This window comes from Mandrillus leucophaeus, unplaced genomic scaffold, assembly GCF_000951045.1.
Source record: "Mandrillus leucophaeus isolate KB7577 unplaced genomic scaffold, Mleu.le_1.0 Scaffold52, whole genome shotgun sequence".
NCBI lineage: Eukaryota > Metazoa > Chordata > Mammalia > Primates > Cercopithecidae > Mandrillus > Mandrillus leucophaeus.
In genome coordinates this window covers 3,206,698-3,232,171 of record NW_012105586.1, presented here as the reverse complement: position 1 = coordinate 3,232,171, position 25,474 = coordinate 3,206,698, and the positions used below count along the sequence as shown (strand labels likewise).

The following is a 25,474-nucleotide window of genomic DNA, read 5'->3' as shown; positions in this document are numbered from 1 at the left end:
TATTTCACTGAGCAGTGGTTTGTAGTTCTCCTTGAAGAGGTCCTTTACATCCCTTGTAAGTTGGATTCCTAGGTATTTGATTCTCTTTGAAGCAATTGTGAATGGAAGTTCATTCCTGATTTGGCTCTCTGTTTGTCTGTTACTGGTGTATAAGAATGCTTGTGATTTTTGCACAGAAATTTTTTTAAGACTTAAAATGACAGGCACTTCTAATGCAGGTCAGCAGTTAAATAAATCATTAGGCTAAAAACAGAAGTGCCAACATAAGTACAGCTTCCTAATTTGTTGATTGATGATATAATTTACAGCCACTTTACAACAAATTGTGAACAAACAACATTTCCCTAGAGTGAGCTACATATATTAATGATTTTCTATGTTTAAGTTCCTTATATATTACAAAAAGTGTTTACTTCAAAACAAAGCATGAGGGAGGGTCAGGAAGCAGACAGCGAGCAATGGGGACAGGAAATGAATGGGTGAACCACATAGAGACCCAGAAGAGGCAGGTGGAAATAACTTTGCCAGACAGGACTGGACCATGTATTGCTCACCAGGAGGCCACAGAACTTACTCAGGTAGGTGAAGACAAAAACTGAGGAGCCATATCTCAAGAGGAATTCTACCTTAGGCTACAGACCAAGCAACTGAGTTTGGCATTCTCATATTATTTAAGAACAAAAGCCAGGATCACAGACTGGGACAATGACTATCAGAATAAATGGTGGAAACGGTCTCACATTGGTTATTTTTGTGAAGAACAATGGCTTCCATGCTTGACCTGGCACCAGCAAGAAAAGCAGGAGAGTGGAAGGATAGGGAGGCGCTGGGAAGTCTGACACCATCTGCAGCAGATCAATCCAGCAAGCAAAGAGGGCCAAGAAATGGGATCACTGGCGACTTGCCAGGAAAAAGAAAGAACTACATGAGAGGACTCCGAACCACCTTGGAGTCATATTGACAAAGGGCTCATGAGGTGATGAGCACTGGAACTGCCATTATAAAGCCAGGGAAACGTGGACCCTTGCAGACAAATGTGGCTTTTACCAGGTACCTCAATCTTTCTCCCCAATCCTTGTCCTCAACTCTGCTTCCTCAAGCAGCTCTCACAGTGAGAGTCCTGTCTTCCCTGCCTGTGGGTCTGGCCATCATCCCGGTTACCTGGATGAGCATCTTGCGCAGGAAAGGCATGACAAACGCAGGGTTCATGCTACTGAGTCGGCCCACAGTGCAGATGGCCAGCTCCCGGATCTCAAACACCTGGTCATTCAGAGCCACAAACAAGGCCTGCAAGTTCTCCGCCTGGGCCAGGTGTGCATCAAAGCGCTCGTCCAGGGATGCCAAGACACAATAGCGAATGTCAGGGTCTGCAAGAGCAATGGAGCCTTTGAACATTTCTTCATGACCCCATCACTCTAGCCCTTCCCAGCTTCCACCTCCACTGCCATCAGCGTAGTGGGAAGATTCCAGATGCTTTCTTTCATCTAACCTGTTACTCTTTTCTCTACTCATAGGAGTAAAGACAAAGAATTAAAGGCAGATTATCTTACACCAACAGGCTAGAGTAGCTGCGCCTAACACACCTTGGCAGAGAAATAGCTGAATATCAGCTTGTTGAGGCCGAAGATCTCTAGAGAGGCCACGTAATGAAACTGGCTACTCCCAACTGCCCTAAGCTCCTTAACTCCCCTAGATTGCTTCTGTCTGGGAAGCCTTACCAGGATCTGTTATCCCAACCACGAGCAGTTTGCTAAGCACGTCTGCCACCACTTGCACTGCAGTCTGGCTAACCACATGAGCATGGCCACTGATGAGGTGGATGGAGGGCGTGAGCAGGCGGGAACAGGTGCGGGCAGCCTCCATGCGGATCTCCTTGTGCTCACTGTTTAGAAAATGATCCGCACAGTGGCGAACAAATTGGGTCAGAGAGTGGCCTGGATAGAAAGGCAGAGAGAAAACAGAATAAACACTGCTGCTGCAGACGGGTAGGTCTGCAGCTTGCTAGCTGAATTTTCCATTTTGAGGCTACTAATTCTACTTTCAACCAGATATTGATCAATAAGATACTGACCCAGAACTCCTTTTTTTTTTTTTTTGAGACGGAGTCTCACTCTGTCACCCAGGCTGGAGTGCAGTGGCACGATCTCAGCTCACTGCAAGCTCCACCTCCCGGGTTCACGCCATTCTCCTGCCTCAGCCTCCCGAGTAGCTGGGACTACAGGCGCCCACCACCATGCCCGGCTAATTTTTTTTTTCTTTTCTTTTTGTATTTTTAGTAGAGACAGGGTTTCACCATGTTAGCCAGGATGATCTCGATCTCCTGACCTCGTGATCCGCCCGCCTTGGCCTCCCAAAGTGCTGGGATTACAGGCGTGAGCCACCGCACCCGGCCTGACCCAGAACTCTTAAAGGGTAACAAGGGGGCTTTCAATCAGCAGAAAGGCAAAAGCGGGTGGTGAAGGAGCAGGGAAACAGATCAAAGGTATGCCCCAATCCTAGCCTTTTTATATTCCCTTCAAATAATAAATTATTTTGCTTTATTCCAACTCAACCCCTTACATTCTTAGAGGATAATACAATTCTTGATCAAATTTACCTTGCCTGTTTTAGTTCCCAGATTTAAATACCAGACAAAGAGTCTATGTAGGCTGGGTTTAAACATAGCTACTTTCTATTCACTAGAAATAAATTATCACCAGTGTGAATCAATGTTAAGTGGAGGAACTGCAATAGAGAAACCACAGGTGGCTGTCTCCAGACAGCATGTTCAGGCTTTCTGTACTTGCTTGTTTCTCTACAGTCTTGACCAATACTACCTATATGATCTTAAATTTCAAAAGTATCAACTTCTCCTCCTGAAATATATCTCTGTGGGGTATTATTGTGGGTTTATTTGCAGTTTAGAACTACACAGTACAGTACTTTTAGAAATCATACCGCCAGCCGGGCACAGTGGCTCACGGTTGTAATCCTAGCACTTTGGGAAGCCGAGGCAGGCAGATCGCTTGAGGTCAGGAGTTCCAGAACAGCCTGGCCAACATGGTGAAACTCCATCTCTACCAAAAATACAAAAATTAGCTGGGTATGGTGACACGCACCTAAAGTCCCAGCTACTCAGGAGGCTGTGGCCGGAGAATCGCTTGAACTCAGGAGATGGAGGATGCAGTGAGCTGATATCGTGCCACTGCACACCAGCCTAGGCAACAGAGAGACTTTGTCTCAAAAAAAAAAAAAAAGAGAAAAGACACCATACCACCATAGACATGGAAACACCCAAAAGCCCCTGCTTATACATTTTAAAGCATTACATATCATCTCAGCTACAAGGAAGTGAAAAAGTGGGGACACGAGGGGGATCTGTCTCTGAAGCATTATTTCCTTGGATCAATGTATACTTTCCCTCAAACCATCTGCCCCCAAACTCAGTATGGGACAAAGAAACAAACAGGAATTACCAATATATGGAAAGAGTCTAGGAAGGATGAGCTGCTACAGAATCAGCTACCCTGTCTCTGGGATCACAGCAAGATCCAGGAAGTCTAGATACTTTCATTCCTTTCCCAAAGTTTCCAGCAGCTCTCACTACCTTGCCAAGAGACATTGTAATTTCTTACCTTCAAATTCAAAGCTGCCAAGCGTTCGGAGGGCAAGAGTGATGCTGCCCACATCGCTGGCCTCAGGGAGGGTTGTGAGGCCAGGAGAGGCCAGCTGATGGGCCAGGCCCTTGGGCATGCCTGGGTGGCGGAGTGGTTTGTGCATAAGGACCAGGGACAGCATTTTCAGTAGCCCATCTTGAATGTCCTTCTTCAGCTGTGGAATCTGACGGCTCAGGTCGTAGAGCACTGCAGTGAGGGCAGGGCTGAGGGGAAGGAAACAAGCCACATAAGGGCTGGGCACATGACACTCAGTCTGTTCTTGGGAAGAAATAGCTTTCTCTCCTAGCAAGGGGATCAGGCCTCTGTTCTTCAGAGTAGAAAGGATATTATAAAATAAGAATGAAAGTGTAAACTCTCTTGGCTTAGTCTCAGGTATCCAAACAATCTGTGAGTTTCTGGTTCTCACCACAAAAGATTTGCTCACTATAATTCAGCCACTACAGAAGACCAAGTCTCAACAAACACTCTGGGAAGCAGATTTAAAACACTGTCCTTATTTTACAGATGAGGAGAAATTAGTTTAGGAAGCTTAAGCAACTTGCTCAATAATATACACAATATTTGCAAATATTTATTGAGTACTTCCTATATGCCAGGCATGGTGCTAAGAGTGACTATATCATGAACCCACAGCAACCCTAGGCAATACGAATTACTATTGTACCCACTTTTCAGATTAAAAGAAAAAAATGAGGCCGGGCACGGAGGCTCACACCTGTAATCCCAGCACTTTGGGAGGCCAAGGCGGGCGGATCACAAGGTCAGGAGATTGAGACCATCCTGGCCAACATGGTGAAACCCCATCTCTACCAAAAATACAAAGAATTAGCCAGGCGTGGTGGCAGGTGCCTGTAGTCCCAGCTACTCGGGACACTGAGGCAGGAGAATGGCGTGAGCCCAGGAGGTGGAGCTTGCAGTGAGCTGAGATCACGCCACTGCACTCCAGCCTGGGCGACAGAGCGAGACTCCTCAAAAAAAAAAAAAAGAGGCTCAGAGAAATTAAATAACTTAGTCAAGATCACATAACACGCTAGTGATGAAACTAGGATTCAGTACTAGCCTATGTGTTTAGTCTAAGCTATCCTGTCCATCCAACTGAAAGTGCAAATAACCACGCCTCACTCTTTTAACAGTCCCAACACTGGGGGCCAAGCTGCACATTGATATAGGGCAACCTCAGGTTTCTGACACCCACCTTAGTCCTACTGCCAGCATGGGCTCCAGCAGCTCCTTGATATCCTGCTGGATGCTTGGCCCCATTGCTCGAGCCAGCATGCTGATGCAAGTGAAGACTGTGGCGTCCACCTGCATTGCCTTCTGCCTCCTGCAGAGAAACCAACAGTGGCTAGTTGAGACATAATGACATTCTTTAATGTCCCACCTCAAAATCACCTTGGGGCAAGGAGAACAGGTTACTCAGGCAGATGGGTATGCAAGCCGTCCACAGCACAGTTCAAAGGGGCCCATCACATCACAGTGACTGTAGATGTGTATGTTTCTACAACAATCCAGCAGATGGCAGTAAAGTGTCTTAAGAAAGGGGCCCTTTTTCCGAATTCACACAGCTGTACCATATGGATTAGTGTGGTGCTCACCAAGATACTTACGTAGGAAGGGAGCTGAACAATGTGTTCATCAGGGACAAGAAGGCAGTACACAGCCATCGTATGGAAAGAAATTCTTCTATGATGAGAATGCGGGGCTTTAGAATGGAGCCAGGCGCAGTAGCTCACGCCTGTAATCCCAGCACTCTGGGAGGCTATGGTGGGTGGATCACTTGAGGCCAGGAGTTCGAGACCAGCCTGGCCAACATGGTGAAACCCTGTGTCTACAAAAAAATACAATAATTAGCTGGGTGTGGTGGCACATGCCTATAATCCCAGCTACTTGGGAGGCTGAGGCAGGAGAATTGCTTGAACCCAAGAGGAGGAGGTTGCAGTGAGCCAAGATTGCGCCACTGCACTCTGGCCTGGGCAACAAAGTGAGACTCTATCTCAAAAAAAAAAAAAAAAAGAATGAATGAATGGGGCATATTAATTCACCACAGCAATCTTCACTAATAAACAGGGAAGTATAAAGACAACCCTGAGACAAAGGGTGAGGAACACTGACCCCCCGCCTTAGCGAAGACACCCTGGCCACTCCATCTGGCAGGATGCTGAGGGAGTTTCTCATAGTGTATTCTCCAGAAGGTTTAAAGAGGTGGAATAACATATTCAACTTCAGTGATGAGGAAAAAGATGACCCTTAGGTCCCTTCAGTTCCAGTAGAGGATTCCTCTCTTTAGGTCTTATATCAAAATAAGACTTTTAAAAGCCAGAGAAAAAAGCAAAACTAGCAGATTCCCAGTAAATAATAACACTGAAAACAGCATTGACATCTCACGTGTTCTCAGGGTATTCAACCTCCCCAAATAGTTCATATATGTTATTTCATTTGGAAAAGCTTAGAATTCAACTGAGGAAGGGCTGTTCTTCATATGATTTGCTATACCCTGGAGTTTAATGATGCAAAAAATGGCTTAAGCTCTGTGGATCTGGGATAGAGCGTCCTTCCTCTCCAACCAAATGAAGCGGAAGGTGAAATCATAACAGAGGTGCTTACTTATGGGCGAAGTCCTTTGGGGGCAGGGCCGCTCGGATGATGTCCAGCACGCGAGGCAAATAGACCTTAAACTCAGACCTCACAGCCACAGAAAGCAGCCCCAGGGCTTGGAAGGCTGCTGTACGTTCCTTCTCCTTCTTGACACAGCTTAGGACATGGTTCATAGTATCTTGGAGGTACTGAGTATCTGAGTACAGAAAAGACAAAGTAGATAGCTCCAGGTCAGGGTTAGGGTCTATACATCAACAGTCAAAGGTCCTATAAAGCAATTCAGTTTAAGAATAAATTAAGAAAGTTGTCAGTGGCTCACGCCTGTAATCCCAACACTTTGGGAGGCCAAGGAGGGAGGATTGTTTGAGGCCAGGAGTTCGAAACAGCCTGGGCAACACAGCAAGACCCTGTCTCTACAAAAAATAAAAATTAGCCAGGTGTGGTGGTGCACGCCTGTAATCCCAGTTACTCGGGAAGCTGAGGCAGGAGGATCGCTTGAGCCCAGACGGTTGAGGCTGCAGAGAGGTGTAATCATGTGCAATGCTGCACTCAAGCCTGAGTGACAAAGGAAGACCCTGTCTCAGAAAAAAAAAAAAAAAAAATCCAAAACACGTACAAGGTTGCCAAAACAATATCATGTAATTGTCTCCATTACTGTTACATTTTGATACAAGAATTACATGCTCTTGCTTAAGAAATATATGTCAAACATTGTTTAAAAACAGAAGATCTAAACAATTTTACATTATAATGAAATTTGAAGTACAGTCATGGGCCAGGTGCAGTGTCTCACACATGTAATCCCAGTACTTTAGGAGGCTGAGGAAGATCACTTGAGTCCAGGAGTTTGAGGCTGCACTGAGCCAAGAGCCATGCACTCCAGCCTGGGCAACAGAATAAGACCCTGTCTCAGGGCCAGGCTGGTGGCTCATGCCTATAATCCCAGCACTTTGGGACGCCAAGGTGGGTGAATCACCTGAGGTCAGGAGTTTGAGACCAGCCTGACCAACATAAAGAAACCCCATCTCTACTAAAAATACAAAATTAGTCGGGCACAGGGGTGCATGTCTGTAATCCTAGCTACTCGGGAGGCTGAGGCAGGAGAATCACTTGAACCCAGAAGGCAGCGGTTGCGGTGAGTCGAGATCACGCCACTCCACTCTAGCCTGGGCAACAAGAGCAAAACTACATCTCATTAAAAAAAAAAAAAAAAAAAAGACCCTGTCTCAAACTAATAAAAACCCAGTACAGGGCCGGGCACAGTGGCTCACGCCTGTAATCCCAACACTTTGGGAGGCCGAGGCGGGTAGATGCCTGAGCTCAGGAGTTTGAGACCAGCTTGCACAACATGATGAAACCCCGTCTCTAGTAAAATACAAAAAATTAGCCGGGCGTGGTGGCGTGTGCCTGTAGTCCCAGCTACTTGGGAGGCTGACGCAGGAGAATCGCTTGAACCCAGGAGGTGGAGGTTGCAGTAAGCCAAGATTGTGCCACCGCACTCCAGCCTGGGTGACAGAGCAAGACTCTGTCTCAGAAAAACAAACAAACAAAGAAATAAACAGTACAGTCTTGCGCCACTTAACAATGCTTGTGTTAACAATGGACCACATATATGATGGTGGTCCCATAAGATTATAATACAGTACATTTTTGCGTATCTTTTCTATGTCTATGTTTAGATACACAAACATTTACCACTGTTTTACAGTTGCCTATTCATTACAGTAACATGCTGCACAAGTTGTAGCCCAGGAGCAATAGGCTATACCACAGAGCTAGGTGTAGAGTAGGCTATCTGGGTTTATGTAAATATATTCTATGATGTTCATACAAGGATAAATTCTCCTAAGGACACATTTCTCAGAATGCATCCCCATCGTTAAGTAATATATGACTGTAATACTGAACACTGTTTGCAATAAACAGGCCATTCCATTCCGCTTAGGCCTGGAAATCATTTTGCTATTACCTAGAGATTTTTGTGACAGTTATATTTAATAGAAGATTTAGTCTGTAATTTGGAAAGCCACATGTATATTTTCATTAAGTTTACATAAGCCAGTGTGCATGGGTAGGTGATTCTCGTGCAATTCAAGCTAAAGTGTTATTTCTCCTCTGAAAGCTGGAATTTCCTGATTCTTGCTTCTTGTCTATTCCTTCTTTTCCATTGATGTTGGTCCCCAGTATAGGCACCAGTAGTACACATAAAGTAGGAGAGAAGGGAAAACCACACATCCCTTAGGAAGTTAGGGGTGTTGAAAGCTACCAGAACCACATTTAGATAGTGGATTAGACTCCTAAAGCAGCACATATCATGACTGCATTTACTCTGAGAAATGTTTTCTCCCATGGCTTTTGTGGTCAAATGACAACGAGGCATGCTGGGGCTTGAAGACAGATGACCAAGGCGATATAACCCTGAAATAAGAGTGAGTCAACAAGAAAAACTAGGGGGATAGCATTTCGGCAGGAAATGGGCTAAAATCAAGAGTACAATTTCTTGGCAAGGCGCCACAGCTGTCTGTAATCCCAAGCACTGTGGGAGGCCGAGGCGGGAGAATTGCTTGAACCCAGGAGTTCAAGACCAGCCTGGGCAACATAGTGAGACCCCCTCTCTACAAAAAATAAATTTAAAAAATCAGCCAGGTGTGGAGACTCACGCCTGTGGGCCTACCTACTTGGGAGGCTGAGGTGAGAGGATCGCTTGAGCTCAGTAGGTCATGGCTGCAGTGAGCTGTGACCACATCCCTGCACTTCAGCCTGGGAGACACAGCAAGACCCTGTCTCAAAAAAAAACCCAAGAGAGCATAATTTTCTCTTCTGGATTTAACACCCTGAGAGATTAGAAATCTGACTTTAGAGATTCCAGTTCAGTCTTGGGAGTATTTTTTGTATTTCTAAAGCTTATATCACTGAGAAGTTTAAGCAATAACTTCCAAACTGCAAGCTTTAAACAAGTAGTATTTATGCAATGAAGCGAATACTTATAGGGGGTGCCCAGGCTGAATGTCACTGGCATATTTTAGCAAATTTAATAAAACAACTTTGACTAACCTTAAAAAAGAGAGCAACAACAGTAACAAACACCCACATCAAAAGCAGAAATCTAGGGCCCTCCGAGCCTTCGTATCCTGCTGCTAAGCAGTCTTCTGAACTTACAAGGGTAACTTACAAGGGTAACATGCCAGACTTTCATCAAATTTGGCCTAGTTATTAGTTTCTTTTGAACCACAGACTTTTAATCCAAGATCATTTAAAGCTCTACTGAACAGCAACCTGTCTGGTCATTAAAAAAGAGAAAAGCTGCTGGGTGCCAGGCCAGAAGAATAGAAACTAACAAAATATGGGTGATTTTCCTTCTGTTATTTCTCTCTGGTTCAGTGGTTTTATGTGGCTAATTGTCAAGTCCTCAACCAACACGTTTTACTTCTTTTGAGCAGTGTGTTTAACACCTGACCAGCTACATTTCTCCCGTGGTTTGTCTGGGCTGGGTGGCGTGAAGTGAGTCTGTGTGCTAGGGAATAGGGTCTGCTGAGGGCCAGGCTGGCCTTTTGCTTATGTTCCTGGCTCTCACTGGGTCCTGAATGCTTCACTAAGCACAGGCAATGAGCACCACGGTAAAGTGGGAAGACATGTTCAAGACTGGGTGCCTGTGCTCAGCAAGTAGGGAGGTAAGACAAGGACATTAAGTATGAACAGGCAACTGGAACACTAAAAATTTTATCTCTACCCTGTTTCCAAAACAGATTTGAAGTAGCCTGAGGAGGCTGTAACAATATATAATGGTTTCCACTTATTAGGGCTAACTCTGTGCCAGGCACTACAGTAGGTGCTTAGGCATTAATGCTGCTCATCTTGGGAGGCAGAGATTGTTATTCTGATTTTACAAGTCAGGAAGCTGAGGCCCAGGTAGGTAAAGTGATCTGTCCAAAACCTCATGGTTAAGGGCGGAGGTGGGGTTCATCTCAGGTCTGATGCCAAACCTTTCCATAGCTGAGGGCTATGACGGAAGAAGGAAAGGACATTTACAGCTGGAGCAATCCAGGAAGGCTTCGTTGAGAAGTTGGAATCTGAGTTGGGCCAGGTTCAGGAGCCAGGGATTGATGCTGCCTGCAAGTGGTGAGGCAGCTTGGTGACCACCTCAGGGACAGAAGCAGGACGATCCCCAAACCCTCCCTCACAAAGCTTTGACGTAGATACTGCACAGTAGCTACATCAAAACTGCCCGCCCTTAGGTCTCTTTTAAGTCTACTTGTGAACTTGCTTGGCCGTAGAACTGCCTCTCTGCCTACCTGTTCTGATTGTTCCTATGTCTGCTGCCTCTGACATTAGTGGAAAACCTGAACTAAATATCATTGAAATTGGACATGAGGCAAAGAAATCAGAGATTCATTGGCACTGCTTCAAAGGAAAAGATATTTGGATTTTCTGGAATCACCTGTTCCCTGTTTAATTACCCTGAGATGGGTAATGATGTCTTCCATGGACATCCTCACCTGTGAAGGCAGAAGGTCGGAATGCAGCCAAGCGGGGCAACAAATTAAGGATTGTCATTTGGATCAGCGAGTTCTTGCTATTCCTGCATTTCAGCACCCACTGGCATACCTGAGAGAGGAAGGATAAAGGGTTGGCAGGGGAAAAGTGAGGTGTGGAGCTTGGGAAAAGAAGGAAAGGGCCTCTCACCACCTACCTGATCAAATTTCTCCTCCATCAAGTCTCTGCAACACCGGCTCTCCACCAGGGTGGACTTAGCTGGGCTGGGGGAGGCCCCAAATCCCATGAGGCCTTGGTGAGAGCTGTACCCCAGCAGCCCCACCAAGGCATTTGACTGCTGGGGCTGTACAGCCTGGAAGCTGGTGAAGGGGGTAATGTGACGAGGTTTTGTTCCGAAGCCCATGAGGTCTTTGCAGTACTTGTCGTGTACCAGCTGCTGCTGTGTGATTTCTTCCATTTCTTCTCTCAGACGCTATATATATAAGGAAAAAAAAATCATCTTTACTTATGACTGGCATTCAAACCGGGCACTGTGGAGTCTACAGACCACTACATTTGCCTAATCCCAAAATGCAACTACTTCCAAAGTGAAGGGTGGCCACTCTTCATGTTTAGGGTTACAATCTCCCCAGAACCTTGCAAGGGATCTGATTTTGTTCTAAGTTAAGCAGAAGAGCACCACCTACTGAAAATAAAGCAGCAGCAGACGGCTGCCTTGCCAAGGGTTCTCACCTCCCAGGACTCCTCACTTAGTTTGGAAAGGCCGACTTGCATATTGCTGTGACTACTGACCTAGGTCACCGCAATGAGGCTTGCAAAGGTGATGGGAGGCCCCTGCTAGCATCCTGTTAAGGACTGTCTGATCTCTTTCTTCCCCTCTGGAAACCCAGGTAAAAATTTAAGCAGGCCGGGCATGGTGGCTCATGCCTATAATCCCGGTAATTTGGGAGGCCGAGGTGGGTGGATCACCTGAGGTCAGGAGTTCAAGACCAGCTTGGCCAACATGGTGAAACCCCATCTCTACTAAAAATACAAAAAATTAGCCGGGTGTCATGGCGCGTGCCTGTAGTCCTGGCTACTCGGGGGCTGAGGCAGGAGAATCACTTGAACCCAGCAGGCAGAGGTTGCAGTGAGCCAAGATCGTACCACGGCCATCCAGTCTGGGGAATGAGAGAAATTCTGTCTCAAAAAAACAAAAAACAAAAACTTAACCAAGTAATTTTCTCAGAATCCTAGGAATCCACAGGTGGTATGGAATAAGCTGACTGAGAACTCATGTCTATTCCCTTTACAAAGGGCTGCTTAATTACTCATCCTCAGCCAGAAGCAAGGGCTCACACCTATAATCCCAGCACTTTGGGAGGCCGAAGAGGGCAGATAATGAGGTCAGGAGTTCGAGACCAGTCTGACCAACATGGTGAAAACCTGTTTCTACTAAAAATACAAAAATTAGCTGGTTGTGGTGGCACATGCCTATAATCCCAGCTACTCGGGAGCCTCAGGCAGAAGAATTGCTTGAATCCAGGAGGCGGAGGTTGCAGTGAGCTGAGATCACACCAACTGTACTCCAGTCTGGGCAACAGAGCAAGACTCGGTCTTGGGGCCGCAGGAGCAGGGTTGGGGAGTACTCATCCTCCAAGACTCCAAATTGAGAAAGAGACACAAGTTTTCCAAACTTCTAAACTTTTCTTGACACACATATTTTCACTTTTCAGAAAATCTTATCCACTCCTCTTATCAAAGTTACCAATGAGTCTTAAGCTGCTAAATCCAATGGTCAATTCTCAGTCCTCATCTTATTTGACTTATCTGCAGCATTCAACTGATACTTTCACCTCCTTGAAGCCCTTTCTTCACTTGGCTTCTCAGACTCTAAACTCTCCTGGCTCTCCTCCTCCCTCCCTGGCTATTCCTTCCCCATCCCCCTTGGTCCTCTTCATCTCCTGACCTCAGGTTCACAGACCCCATCTCTTCTCCAACTATACTAGTTCCCTGACAATGCCCAAATCTATCCCCCTTGCCCAGACCTCTCCCCAGAACTATTCAGTATCTCCACTCAGGTGCCCAACAGGTCTCTAAGATAACAGGTTCAAAACCAAACTCCCAGCCTTCTCCTTCAAGCCTGCTCCTCCCATTTCAGTCTTCCCACTGCAGTGAATGGCAACTTTATCCTCCTAATACTCAGGCCAAACACCTTGACACTTCTTCCTCTCCATCTACCTCCAAACCATCAGCAAATCCCAAATTCAGAATCCAGTTGCTTCTTGCAACTCCATAGCTCCCACTGTGGTCTGAGTCACAAATATCCCCCGCTAAGACTGTGGCAGTTCCCTCCTAACTGGATTCCTGGCTTTAGTCCTTGGCTCTCTAACAATCCATTCTCAACACACTGGCAAGAGTGATCCTTTTGAAATATGAGTTAAATGTCACTCCACTGCTCAAAGCCCACTTAAAGCTTCCCACTTCCCACACAAAGGCCCTATGTGATATGCCCCTTCCTTCCCCTAGGTGTTCCTCTGACCCCATATCCCCACACACCTCTCCTGCTCACTCTGCTCAGCCGTGGTAGGGGAGCTGCTATTCAGTATTTGCTGCTCCTCTGATACACCAGCACGCTCCTGCCTCAGGCCCACTGCCTAGAATGCTCTTCCCCAGATACCTGTAAGGCTTTTTTCTAACCTCCTTCATGGCTGTACTCAAATGGCACCACGTTTTAAAATGTATTCCTTAATCTAGGCTAGCATTCTGTATTCCCCTTCCTTACTCTACTTTTCTCCATAGCTCTTATAACCATATGATATATAATAGGTGATATATAACAGGTTTTTACTTGTATATTATCTATCTTTCCCTATAAGAATGGAATCTATTTTGTTCACTGCTGGATTATTCTAGCTCTTAGGACACAGTGTAGCTGGCATATACTAGGTGCTCAATTAATATGTGTTGAATGAATGAACAAATTGTAAAATTTTAATACCTTATATTTGGATAGTTTCTTTTTTCTTTTTTTTTTTTTTGGAGACGACGTCTCACTATGTTGCCCAGGCTGGTCTCAAACTCCTGAGCTCAACTGATTCTCCCACCTCGGCCTCCCAGAATGCTTGGATTACAGGCATGAGCCACCATGCCCAGCCTTGGATAGTTTCTTATAATTTACAAACCACCTTCACAAGAACTATTTCACTTAAATCTGACAACCACTCTATGAGCTAGGTGATATTGTTCTGTTTTAATGAGAGGAAACAAAGATCTCATAGCCACCCAGATTACAATGGAAAACATCATATTAAACTCAGGAAGGAAAATCTGAAGCTTACTGCTTATAGAACGCCCACTGTGTATCAGGTGCTGTGCTGGACACCTCACATATATAGTCATCCCCTTAGTATCCATGGGGGTTGGTTCCATGACCCACCGTAGATACCAAAATCTGCAGATGCTCAAGTCCCTCAGATAAAGTAACATAGCATTTGCATATAACCTATGTATAGCCTCCCACATACTTTAAATCATCTCTATGCTAGTTATAATACCTAATACAATGTAAATGCTATGTAAATATTTGTTGCACTGTATTTTTAAAAATTTGTATTATCTTTAAATTGTTGTATTGTTTTTTTCTTTGATTTTTTTTTTCTTTTTAAAAAGTTAAAAAAAATTTTTTCATAGAGACACGGTCTCACCATCTTTTGCCCAGGCTGGTCTCAAACTCCTGGGCTCAAGTGATCTTCCCACTTCAGCCTCCCAAAGTGCTGAAATTGCAGGTGTGGGCCACTGCACCCAGCTCTGGGTATTTGTGAACCATTACTAGTTGAATCCAGATGTAGAACTCATGGATATAGAAGGCCAACATCATTTAGAAATCATACAAGAACCCAATGAGGTAGGTAAGAGCTCCCGTCCAAAGGGAGAAAAATGAGGTTAAACAGGTAATTTGCCTGAGTCACACAGTCAACAGAGCGGTGGGGATCTGAAGCCAGACTCCTCCTGCTTCTGCACACTGCTGCATGCGCTGCTTCCACATCTGGGCACAGCTATTATCTAACAAGCACTGTGTCTATTATAAGCAGGAATCCCCGGGGTAAAATTTCACAGCTTGTTTTCTACAGCCAGTCTCACAGATGGAGCTTTACCTCCCAAATATATCCTCAATCAACTACTTCTCAGTATCTGTGCCACCATTCTTAGTCAAAGCCACCACTGTCACTCATCCAGACTACTGTAATAGCTTTGTCTGGCAGCCGTGAGAATGCAACCTTCAACTACAAGGCACATAACCAAGGGCCCCAGCTGCTGCTCTGAAACCCATCACCATTGCTCCCAGTCAATGACAGAACACAGTAGGGATGCTAAGGCTGTCCTGCTCCTCGGAGACACAGACCTCTCCGATGGCCAACTTTGGCTTGAGGACCCTGCAGTGGCCCTGCATAGTAGGCTAGGACACTTCTATCTGTATTTTACCCTCTTGCTTACTCAGGGTCAGATGTACATTGTGGTCTGATGGTTCTCCCAGCTCCCTCCCCATATTCTCTTGAAGGCTGTTTCCCTAATAAAATCCATGTACTTTTAAACCCACCTTCTCAAGTCAACACATCTCCTAATTGGTCTCCCTGCTTTCATTCCTGCCTTTCCCCACAGTTTTTCCTATAAGCAGTCAGTGATTGTTAGAAATGCATGACATCACATTATTTGCCTGTGTGCACACTTCCAATGTCTACCCTGCAAAAGCTCGTGTTTACTGTGAACTGCGGGCCTATTAATTTGGCCCCTCCTTCCCTCTCCCTTGCTCCCGGTACACCAGCCATACTTCCCTTCCGTTTCATCAGTGTCTCACACTCTTCTGCCTCAAAGCCTCAGCCTGGAACACAGTTCCCTGGCCTGCTGCAAGGTAGCTCCTTTGTATCACGTGGACCCTCCTCAAATAACACCACCTCAGAGAGGACCTTCCCCGACCCTCCACTCATCCCATCCCGGTCACTCTCTATCCCACTCTTCTTTAACTTTCTTCATAGAACTTACTGCTATCTGAAATTATCTTACTTACTTATTATGTTTCCCACCACAAAATGTCAGCTCCATGAGGACATGGATCTCGCCTTGCCTTGCTCACAGAATGGTACATGGGGAGCCTGGAATCCCCTCTGCCGTGGCTTCTCACCTCTCCCTCCATGCTGCTGATTCGGACCAGCTCGTTAAGGATCAGCAAGGCTCCATGGATCCGATCATCCCGATTCATGCCCTTCTCTTTGGCCAAGGTCTCATCAAACCCTTTCTCTGCTTCTTCAAATGTGTGCTATGTAAAGAGACAGGGTGCCTTTATTAGAGACAGAGTACAAACCCAGAAAGAATATAGGCCCATCCCATCTACACTGGGGGTTCTGAGGTGTTACCATGCCTGCTCAGTGCCTTGTGCCAGTTATCGACAAAACTGATCAATCTCTTTTATTTAATTCAGCTTCAATTCCTTTTTTTGTTGAGACGGAGTCTTGCTTTGTTGCCCAGGCTGGAGTGCAGTGGTGCAATCTCGGCTCTCCACAATCTCCATCTCCTGGGTTCAAGTGATTCTCCTGCCTCAGTTCCCCCGAGTAGCTGAGATTACAGGCACACACCACCACGCCTAGCTAATTTTTGTATTTTTAGTAGAGATAGGGCTTCACCATATTAACCAGGCTGGTCTCAAACTCCTGACCTCAAGTTATCCACCCACCTCAGCCTCCCAAAGTGCTGTGATTACAGGTGTGAGCCACCACGCCCGGCCCCGGCTTCAATTCTCATAATAAGCCTTTGAGGAAGATACCACCATCATCTCTATTTAACAGCTAAAAACACAGACTCACAGAATTTAAGTGACTTGTCCAAGACAACACAGCAAAGGCAAGACTGGAACCCAGGTCTCTCAATCCCATGTTCAGAGCTCTTTTTCTAATATAAGACTCACTGATAAGTTCCCTCTGCAGCAGTAATCAGCACAGGCCTCATGATACTAGAACAGAGAGAACTGGCACTTTCTAAATTGGTATCATTTGTATCACACTGATTTTAAGACACCTATTTTTCCATATTTTAACATCTCTGAAAAGAGATGTCTTTTTTTTCCGAGACAGAGTCTCACTTCATTGCCAAGGCTAGAGTGCAGTGGTGTGATCATGACTCACTGCAGCCTTGATCTCTTGGGCTCAAGCAATTCTCCCGCCTCAGCCTCTCAAATAGCTGGGACCACAGGCATGTAACACGAGGCTCAGCTAATTTTTTTATTTTTTGTAGAGATGGGGTCCCACATGCTGCCCAGGCTGGTCTCAAACTCCTGAGCTTAAGCAATCCTTCTGCCTTGGCCTCCCAAAGTGTTGGGATTACAGGCATGAGAATCCGGATGAGATGTCTTATAATTATTGATAAGAAGAAGGTACAAAGTCAGCCGGGCACAGTGGCTCATGCCTGTAATCCCACCACTTTGGGAGGCCGAGGCGGGTGGATCATGAGGTCAACAGATCGAGACCATCCTGGCCAACACGGTGAAATCCCATCTCTACTGAAAATACAAAAATTAGCTGGGCATAATGGCACATGCCTGTAGTCCCAGGTACTCGGCAGGCTGAGGCAGGAGAATCACTTGAACCCAGGAGGCAGAGGATGCAGTGAGCCAAAATCGTACCACTGAACTCCAGCCTGGTGACTGAGCAAGACCCAGACTCAAAAAAAAAAAAAAAAAAAGAGGTACCAAGTCACAGTTTAAGTGGCATATTTGCATTCTTAGTCATACATAAAATAACGTATAGAATAATGGTGTGGCAATCCATATATGTTTGCTTTAGAAAAATGCAATAAAGTAACTATTGATTCATACTGAGCATAAAAAATTCACTGGAGACCAGGCACGGTAGTTCATGCTTGTAATCCTAGCACTTTGGGAGGCCAAGGCAGGTGGATCACCTGAGGTTGGGAATTCGAGACCAGTCTGGTCAACATGGCAAAAACCTGTTTCTATTACAAAAATTAGCTAGGCGTGGTGGTACACGCCTGTAGTGCTAGCTATTGGGGAGGCTAAGGTGGGAGAATCGCTTGAACCCGAGAGGCAGAGGTTGCGATGAGCTGAGATTGTGCAACTGCACTTCAGCCTGGGCAATCCAGCTCAAAAAAAAAAAAAAAAAATTCATTTGAGACCAAAACAAAAACTGATTCTTGCTCCATGGCAAGGGCCTGTGGCTGCCCCTCAGGCCAGGTGACTCTCTATGTAGACGTGCTTTCCTAGTGTTGGGAACGGACCCATCTCCTCACCCTGTACCACTGAGGCTTCTGCATCTCCTTCGGCTCACGCTGGGTGGTGAGAATCAAACAGGCACGAAGGGCGGCCACAGCTCCCTCACGGATGGCTTGTTTGGGGTCCCACACGGCCACAAAAATGTTGTCAAAGAAGGGCTGCACTTGCTGGAAGAAGAAGGTAGGGACGCTGATGGCCAGCTCACGGAGAACCAGGACCTGGAGAAAAAGACAAACCGAGAACTCTCGTCGGTACCAGTGCTTTGTTCTCTCAGGAGTACGGTCTTTTATCATCTTAGAACCATACACACTAGGAACAGAGAAGGCTTGCTCACTCTTCCAGCTAGGAAATTCTGCGGACAGAGGAAGAAAGTAAATTTGATTAAACATCTCAGTGGTCACTATCCTAAGTTGTTTACAAACACAGAATGCTTGTAATGTTTGAATATAAGCTCTGGAAGTGCAGATGTGTTTTATGCTTTCTATATCACTATACTAATAGCATAGAACTCTACCTGGAATACTGTAGGTATGTAGTAAACAATTATTGAATGGATAATCCTGTTTAATGTTTAATCTTGTTGTTATTTTTATTTGACAGAGGAAGAAACTGAAGGTCAGAAGCTGCCCCAGGTTACAGAGTTAGGTAGGAAGTTGTAAAGCCAAGACTTGAGCCAGGGTCCAAGTGTGTGTCCTTCTCCTGGTACCATGCCCCCTCCTCACAGTACTGCCTCCTCTGAAGGGCAGCGGACTGGAAAGCATGCGGCTGATGCTTCTGATCCCTACCACACCACTGCTAGATTCTCTCTTAAGGACAGACTCTACCCCATCTCACAGCCTGGAATCCTAGCCCTTCTAACCAGCCTTTTTCAAGGATGAGCCTCAGAAGGAAGCAAAAGACCCCACCATGACACCATCGCTCCCCAAGCCTGGCTGTGCTCCTCCCTGCAGGCACTCACAGCTGCGTGTCTCCGGCCCTCATTGCGGTCAGCACCCAGCCATTCCAGGGCTCGCTTCACCTCAAATTCCACATACTCAGCGGTGAAAGTGTCTCCTGCCATGGCAAGGCGGCCGATGGCCTTGGATGCCATTTCCATGACAACTGGGTCATTGGAGGGGAGGAGGTTCCGAAGATAGTTGGCAAATCTGCCAATTCGGGTGGCATTCCCACCTTCCACTCCTATGAGGCTGGCTGGAAAAGAGAGGAAGGCAAAAGGTGATGATGGGGCATAGGCTGACCAGGAAAGTACACAGACTTCAACTAAAAGCTGGCAAGTGCTGGCCAGGTGCAGTGGCTCAAGCCTGTAATCCTAGCACTTTGGGAGGCCAAGGTGGGCGGATTGCCTGAGCTCAGGAGTTCGAGACCAGCCTGGGCAATATGGTGAAACCCCTTCTCCACTAAAATACAACAACAACAACAAAAAATTAGTCGGGTGTGGCGGCATGCACCTGTAGTCCCAGCTACTTGGGAAGCTGAGGCAAGAGAATTGCTTGAACCCGGGAGGCGGAGGTTGCAGTGAGCCGACATTGCGCCATTGCACTCCAGCCTGGGTGACAGAGCAAGACTCTGTCTCAGGAAAAAAAAAAAGAAAAAAAAAGCTGGCAAGTGATCCCTCCATTCTACTTTGAGTACACTTCTAGAGGGCAAGGACACAATTTTTATTTTAACCCAGATATTTAATACTTATGCCAGAAATATTTACATACAGCAAAATAATCTTATGCTAGTATAATTTTCCCCCCTAGTCCCCCAAAAAGGGAAAGCAAGTGAGACTGGATAATAATTCACAGGACTGATGATCAGTCCTTAGAAGTTAAAAATGACCTGCCTGGCCAGGTGTGGTGGCTCACACCTGTAATCCCAGCACTCTGGGAGGCTGAGGTGGGCAGATCACTCGAGGTCAGGAGTTCGAGACCAGCCTGCCTAACATGGTGAAACCCTGTCTCTACTAAAAGTACAAACACTAGCCGGGCATGGTGGCAGGTGCCTGTAATCCCAGCTACTCGGGAGACTGAGCCACAAGAATCGTTTGAACCCAGGAGGCGGAGGTTGCCACGAGCCAAGATTGCACCACTGCACTCCAGCCTGGGCAACAGAGTAAGATTCCATCTCAAAAAAAAAGAGACCTGCTTTTTATTAACTATACCGATTCCACTTTTCCATTTGTGAGCCCCACTATGCAAAACCCTGCTCTACTGAGGAACCAGAGCCCACAAAACGCAACATGAAGGAGGGGAAAGAAAGCTGGCTTCCAGTCTCAGCTCTGGTAAACTGTCTGAAAAGTCACTCAATGGTTCTGAGACTCCACCTCCACATCTAAAAATACGTTTTTCCTGTAGCCCAGGACTGCTGCTAGAATTAAAAGCCACAGGCTTCTTAAATTTCATTAAGCAAATATGAACTAGCATCCAGTAAGTGGCAGACACAGGGTGCAATGGGCACAAAGGTGAATGTGTTGTTTTTGTGACCAGAGAATCTGTCCTTACCTATGGCCAAGATGCCACCTTTCCTCTCATTGGCATCTGAGCTGGAAACCAATTCAAAAATGTGATGGTTCAGCTGGTCATAGAAGCGAGTAGACTCCTCTTGACTCATCTGCAAAAGAAGATATAATCAGAACAATTTCTAGTAATTCTCTGACTGTGGTGGTGGGAGTGGGCTGGCATCTAAAGATTAGATCCTGAGAAGCAGGCAGTATAGTTCAAACCAAAGAAGACAAGCTACTGCCCACTTCTACAGGATTACACTGTAGAGCACCTGAACTTGCAATCCTCTGATTATTTAACAAATATTTATTGGGTATCTACTCTGTCGCAGAAAATGTTCTGTCCTATGTTCTTTCTAGTACCAGGGATACAAGGATAAACAAGATACTGTCTCTGACCTCAAGTCTGGTCTCTATTTAGAAAGTCCCTAGTTCTCAACTCTCCAAACCCATCCCAATCACTGTTATCAGACAGAAAGCATTTGAGGGTGTGGTATGTGGTAAGGAAAAAAGAAAAAGCTAAAAGAAACAGCTAAGTCTATTCTGGCCCCTAAAATGTGACCACAAACAAGAAAAATGCCACAGAAATGTGCAACTGCTGCAAAAGAACCTGCATGTTTTATGGATGTGAGAGGTTGAGTGCCTTTCTAAAATAATCTCTGTTTTCCAAATCCTCGCTTAGCTGTCCAAAAAAAGTCTAAACCAGTGATGATACATTTAGCCCAAACATCCCACAATGACTGGCCCCAAATCGCAGAAGCACCTCTCGGAGTTCCATGGTGACATAGTGCTGGAGCTCCTTGGCAGCTTTGGCCCTGGTCTCTTCATTCCGGCTCTTCAGGCCACTGGCAAACTGCTGTAGAACACTCACATTGCTAGATGTGGTGGCAGCGGTGGTGGCGGCGGCAGGTCCGGTTCCAAGCATCTTGCCCTGAGGTTCTTTAAAGAGAAGTTTCCTTTAATATTCTGAACAAGAAAGTATGGTGATAAATTTACTTATGGCCCTGGTAATCCAACACAGATCTCCCCCAAGCCCTTGTCAGGCAGGGGATTCTAAAAAGGTTGAGAGATCTTATTGAGGAACATTTAGAAAGCCTAGATTCATTAAACAATGACTGATGTTTAAAAGAGGCAGTGTGGTAGGGAGGGTCAAATTGCGGGCTATGGGAGCTAGCCTACTTGGGTTTGAATCCTTGGGTTAGATACCTTGAGCAGTTTTGGAGGCCGAGTCAGGAGGACCACCTGAGGTCAGGAGTTCGAAACCAGCCTGGCCAACATGGTGAAATCCCATCTCTACTAAAAATACAAAACTTAGCTGGGCGTAGTGGCATGTGCCACCCGGGAGGCTGAGGCAGGAGAATCACTTGAACCTGGGAGGTGGAGGTTGCCCTGAGCCAAGATCCTGCCACTCCACTGTCTCAAAACAAAAACAAACGAAAACAAAAACAAGGTTATATACCTTGAGAAAGACACTAAAAATGTCTGTTTCTTCAACTACAATAGGAAGATAATAGTACCTAGTTCATGGGTTGATGTGAGGACTAAATGAGTTAATACATGTCAAAAAGAATTTAAAACAGTGCAGGGCATATACTGAGTTCTTAATAATTGTTAGCTATTATTATTACTACTACTACTATGTACATGGCACAGTGCCAGGTAACAAATGTGGGGAGGTAGGGAAAGAATCAAAAAAGACTAAGACTGCCCCTTTGCTCAAGTTCAGTCTAAAAAGACAGATTATTATTCTATAGCAGCATTGTCTAATAGAAATATAGGCCAGGCACAGTGCCTCACGCCTGTAATCCCAGCACTTCGGGAGGCCAAGGCAGGCAGATCACCTGAGGTCAGGAGTTTGAGACCAGCCTGGGGAATATGGTGAAACTCCATCTCTACCAAAAATACAAAATTAGCCAGGCATGGCAGTGCGTGCCTGTAATCCCAGCTACTTGGGAGGTTGAGGCAGGAGAATCACTTGAACCCAGGAGGCAGAGGTTGCAGTGAGCCAAGATTGCGCCATTGCACTGCAGCCTGGGCGACAAGAGCAAAACTCCATCCCAATTGAAAAAAAAAAAAAAAAAAAGAGGAAATACAGTGATCCACAAATGTAATTTTAAAGCTGCTGGTAGCCATATTTTAAAAGGTGAAAAGAAACAGGTGAAATTAATTACTTAAACCAATATATCCAAAATATCATTTCAACATGTTATCAATATTTTAAAAATTGATATAGTGTCCATTCTTTTTTTGTAGCGCGTCTTCAAAATCTAATGTGCATTTTACACTTACGACAATGTCAATTTGGACTAGTCACTTTTATTTATTTTTTGAGACAGAGTCTTGCTCTCTGTCACCCAGACTGGAGTGCAGTGGCGTGATCTTGGCTCACTGCAACCTCCACCTCTTGGGTTCAAATGATTCTCCTGCTTCAGCTTCCCAAGTAGCTGGGACTACATATGTGCAGCACCACACCTGGCTAATCTTTTTTGTATTTTTAGTAGAGATGGGGTTTCATCATGTTGGCTAGGCTGGTCTCAAATTCCTGACCTCAGGTGATCCACCCGCCTTGGCCTCCCAAAGTGCTGGGATTACAGGTGTGAGCCACCCGAACTAGTCACATTTCAAGTGTTCTACAGCCACATGTGGCTGGTGGTTCTTGTACTGAACAATGCAGTTCTACAGGGGGTAAGCTAAAAGAAACCAATTAGTTTCTGAGATCATTCCTTCATTCCTCAATTATGCCCACACTGCTATGGGTGTAACATATACCTATCCGAAGTATGTTCAGCTTATGCTACAAAACCAATTTCTCAAAATTCTTATTTTTGAACCAATTTGTAAGGCACAGAGGAAAAACAGGGAATAATTGGTTTTGAAAAGCTTTCAAATACTCCAGTGCCAAGAAGAAGACTGCAGAAAGAAATGTCACCCTTTAGGGGAGAAGAAACTTAAGAATCCCTACTAAGAAAACTACTCCAGTTTGTGTGTATGTGTGTGTGTATGAAAGGGGGGAAGGAGGCTGGCAAGGAAAGGCTCAGGAAAGAACCAGTGTAACTTCATATGGTCTGAGGCCCACAGGCCATCTGCTCCAGGCTGAATTCAATTAAACTCAGGATATCTGAAGTCAAACATCCTAAGGGTCTTGATAGGGCTTAAGTAAGTTAAAATTGGATGGGAGAAATAGGGATGGGGCTGGGGAAGAAGGCGAGAGGATGTACCCCAACGATGTAACCGAGCTCAGTTTCGGTGACTGGGTCTCTGAGAAGTGTCCACGGTGGAGGATAAGGGGCTGACACGGACGCTGGTGTTCCCTGGGGCAGAGATACAAAATTTTTGTACGTGGCTCAGAAAAAAGGGTGGCTGTAACAGGCAAAAGACCCAAAGGGCAGTACCAGAGCTGATGGGCCGGCCTTCGGGCGGACGTACCGCGGGCCGAAGGGTGCAGGGGTCTCTTGGGGGTCCCGGGGAGGTGGGCGTTGCCTCGAGGGGTGGGACTCAAGGGCTCAGACGGTGCCCAGGTCGTGGGGCCGGCAGTGTGGGGACCCCACGTCCCAGACGGGCGGCTTCCCCTGCCCCCCCACGGGCAGGTTGGCCGTGGGTCTGGACATTACGCCGCCTCAGAGGGGTCGTTCCAGGCCCTAGACTCACCGTGCGGCTTCGGCCAAGGCCTCAGCTGCCGCCGCCAGCACCGCTACCGCCGCCTCAGGCCCCCTGCCCCACCGCCCGCCTTCCCCGCTGTCCTCTAAACCGGGAGCGAGGGAAGGAGGGTTCCTAGCCCTGAGGACCAATCGACACGTACAGAAAGAAGATGGACTGAAAAACAGGCCAATAGTAATGAAGAAGAAGTGAAGCTTCAGGACCCGGCTTCTCCAGGGGGCGGGGACTATTCAAATAGACAAACCACGCGGCCAGTGGCAGCTGAAAACAGGCTTGGGTCCACTCGGGAGAACCAATCGGTCGTGAGTTGACCTCAGTCACTTCCACTCACACATCCGGTGCGGCGCTGCTAGGATTCCCCTCTGCATCCGGGCTGTGAACTCAGGGAGTCCGCTGTCTGGGTAGCTCCGGATCGCACCAAGAGCGGCTAGCAGAGGTTCGCGACCCCTCCCGGTGTAATTCTGAGAGGAGAGTGTGAGCAATGCTGGCGCCCAGGAATTACTGCATCAGAAGACGTTTCGGTCTAGCGCTCTTTATGGATCCTATGATTTCTCTTTTGTTACATTTAATAAGCATTTGAAAATGTTTTTAATTAGATTTTCTCACTTTCCCAAAATTATCCAATTCAGGATCATTCCAGAGAAACCATAGCCAAGTTTTAACCAAAAGAGGTACTCATAAATAAAAATTTTCAAAGAAACATTATATTTTTTTAATCGTTTCAAAAAATCAATAGCTGGCCCGGCGCGGTGGCTCACGCCCGTAATCCCAGCACTTTGGGAGGCCGAGGCGGGCGGATCACTTAAGGTCAGGAGGAGTCGAGACCAGCCTGGCCAACATGGTGAAACTCCCCCGCGTCTCTACTAAAAATACAAAAATTAGGTGGGCATTGTGGCGCACGCCTGTAATCCCAGGTACTCGGGAGGCTGAGGCACGAGAATCGCCTGAACCCGGGAGGCAAAGGTTGTAGTGAGCTGAGATCGTGCCACTGCACTCCAGCCTGGGCAACTGAGAAATCTCTGTCTCAATGAATACATGCATACATACATACATACATACATACATACATACATACCAAAGAAAATAAATAGCTGCTGGTTACAGTGGCCCACGCCTGTAATCCCAGCACTTTGGGAGGCTGAGGCACGAGGATCGCTTGAGGCCAGGAGTTCCAGACCAGTCTGGGCAAATAGTGAGACAATGTCTCTACAAATTGGAAAAAAAAAAAAAAAGAAATCAATGGCAAAAGTGGATTTGACTACATTTCTTTTTTTTTTTTTTAATCACAGTGCTATTTGTCATAGTAAACACTGAAAATTCCTAAAT

The 25,474-nt window shown here is 46.1% G+C and overlaps 1 protein-coding gene across 2 annotated transcripts in view; it reads right to left on the bottom strand.

The window, feature by feature from the left end:
- The window catches only part of MTOR (mechanistic target of rapamycin (serine/threonine kinase)), a 160,412-nt gene extending 136,155 nt beyond the window's left edge, over positions 1 to 24,257 (bottom strand). Inside the window, exons 1-13 of one of the 2 annotated variants that reach the window (XM_011996603.1) lie at positions 24,140 to 24,257; positions 21,255 to 21,457; positions 20,493 to 20,601; positions 18,965 to 19,197; positions 18,024 to 18,224; positions 15,907 to 16,041; positions 10,942 to 11,217; positions 10,748 to 10,856; positions 6,261 to 6,447; positions 4,852 to 4,980; positions 3,615 to 3,859; positions 1,719 to 1,934; positions 1,162 to 1,367 (exon numbers count right to left, since the gene is read on the bottom strand). In XM_011996603.1, the coding sequence (XP_011851993.1) occupies positions 1,162 to 1,367; positions 1,719 to 1,934; positions 3,615 to 3,859; positions 4,852 to 4,980; positions 6,261 to 6,447; positions 10,748 to 10,856; positions 10,942 to 11,217; positions 15,907 to 16,041; positions 18,024 to 18,224; positions 18,965 to 19,197; positions 20,493 to 20,601; positions 21,255 to 21,416 (2,208 nt within the window). In that variant the 5' untranslated portion in view covers positions 21,417 to 21,457; positions 24,140 to 24,257. The remainder of the gene's footprint in view (positions 1 to 1,161; positions 1,368 to 1,718; positions 1,935 to 3,614; positions 3,860 to 4,851; positions 4,981 to 6,260; positions 6,448 to 10,747; positions 10,857 to 10,941; positions 11,218 to 15,906; positions 16,042 to 18,023; positions 18,225 to 18,964; positions 19,198 to 20,492; positions 20,602 to 21,254; positions 21,458 to 24,139) is intronic. The other variant, XM_011996602.1, reaches the window with a different exon arrangement.
- Between the last annotated feature and the right edge of the window lie 1,217 nt (positions 24,258 to 25,474).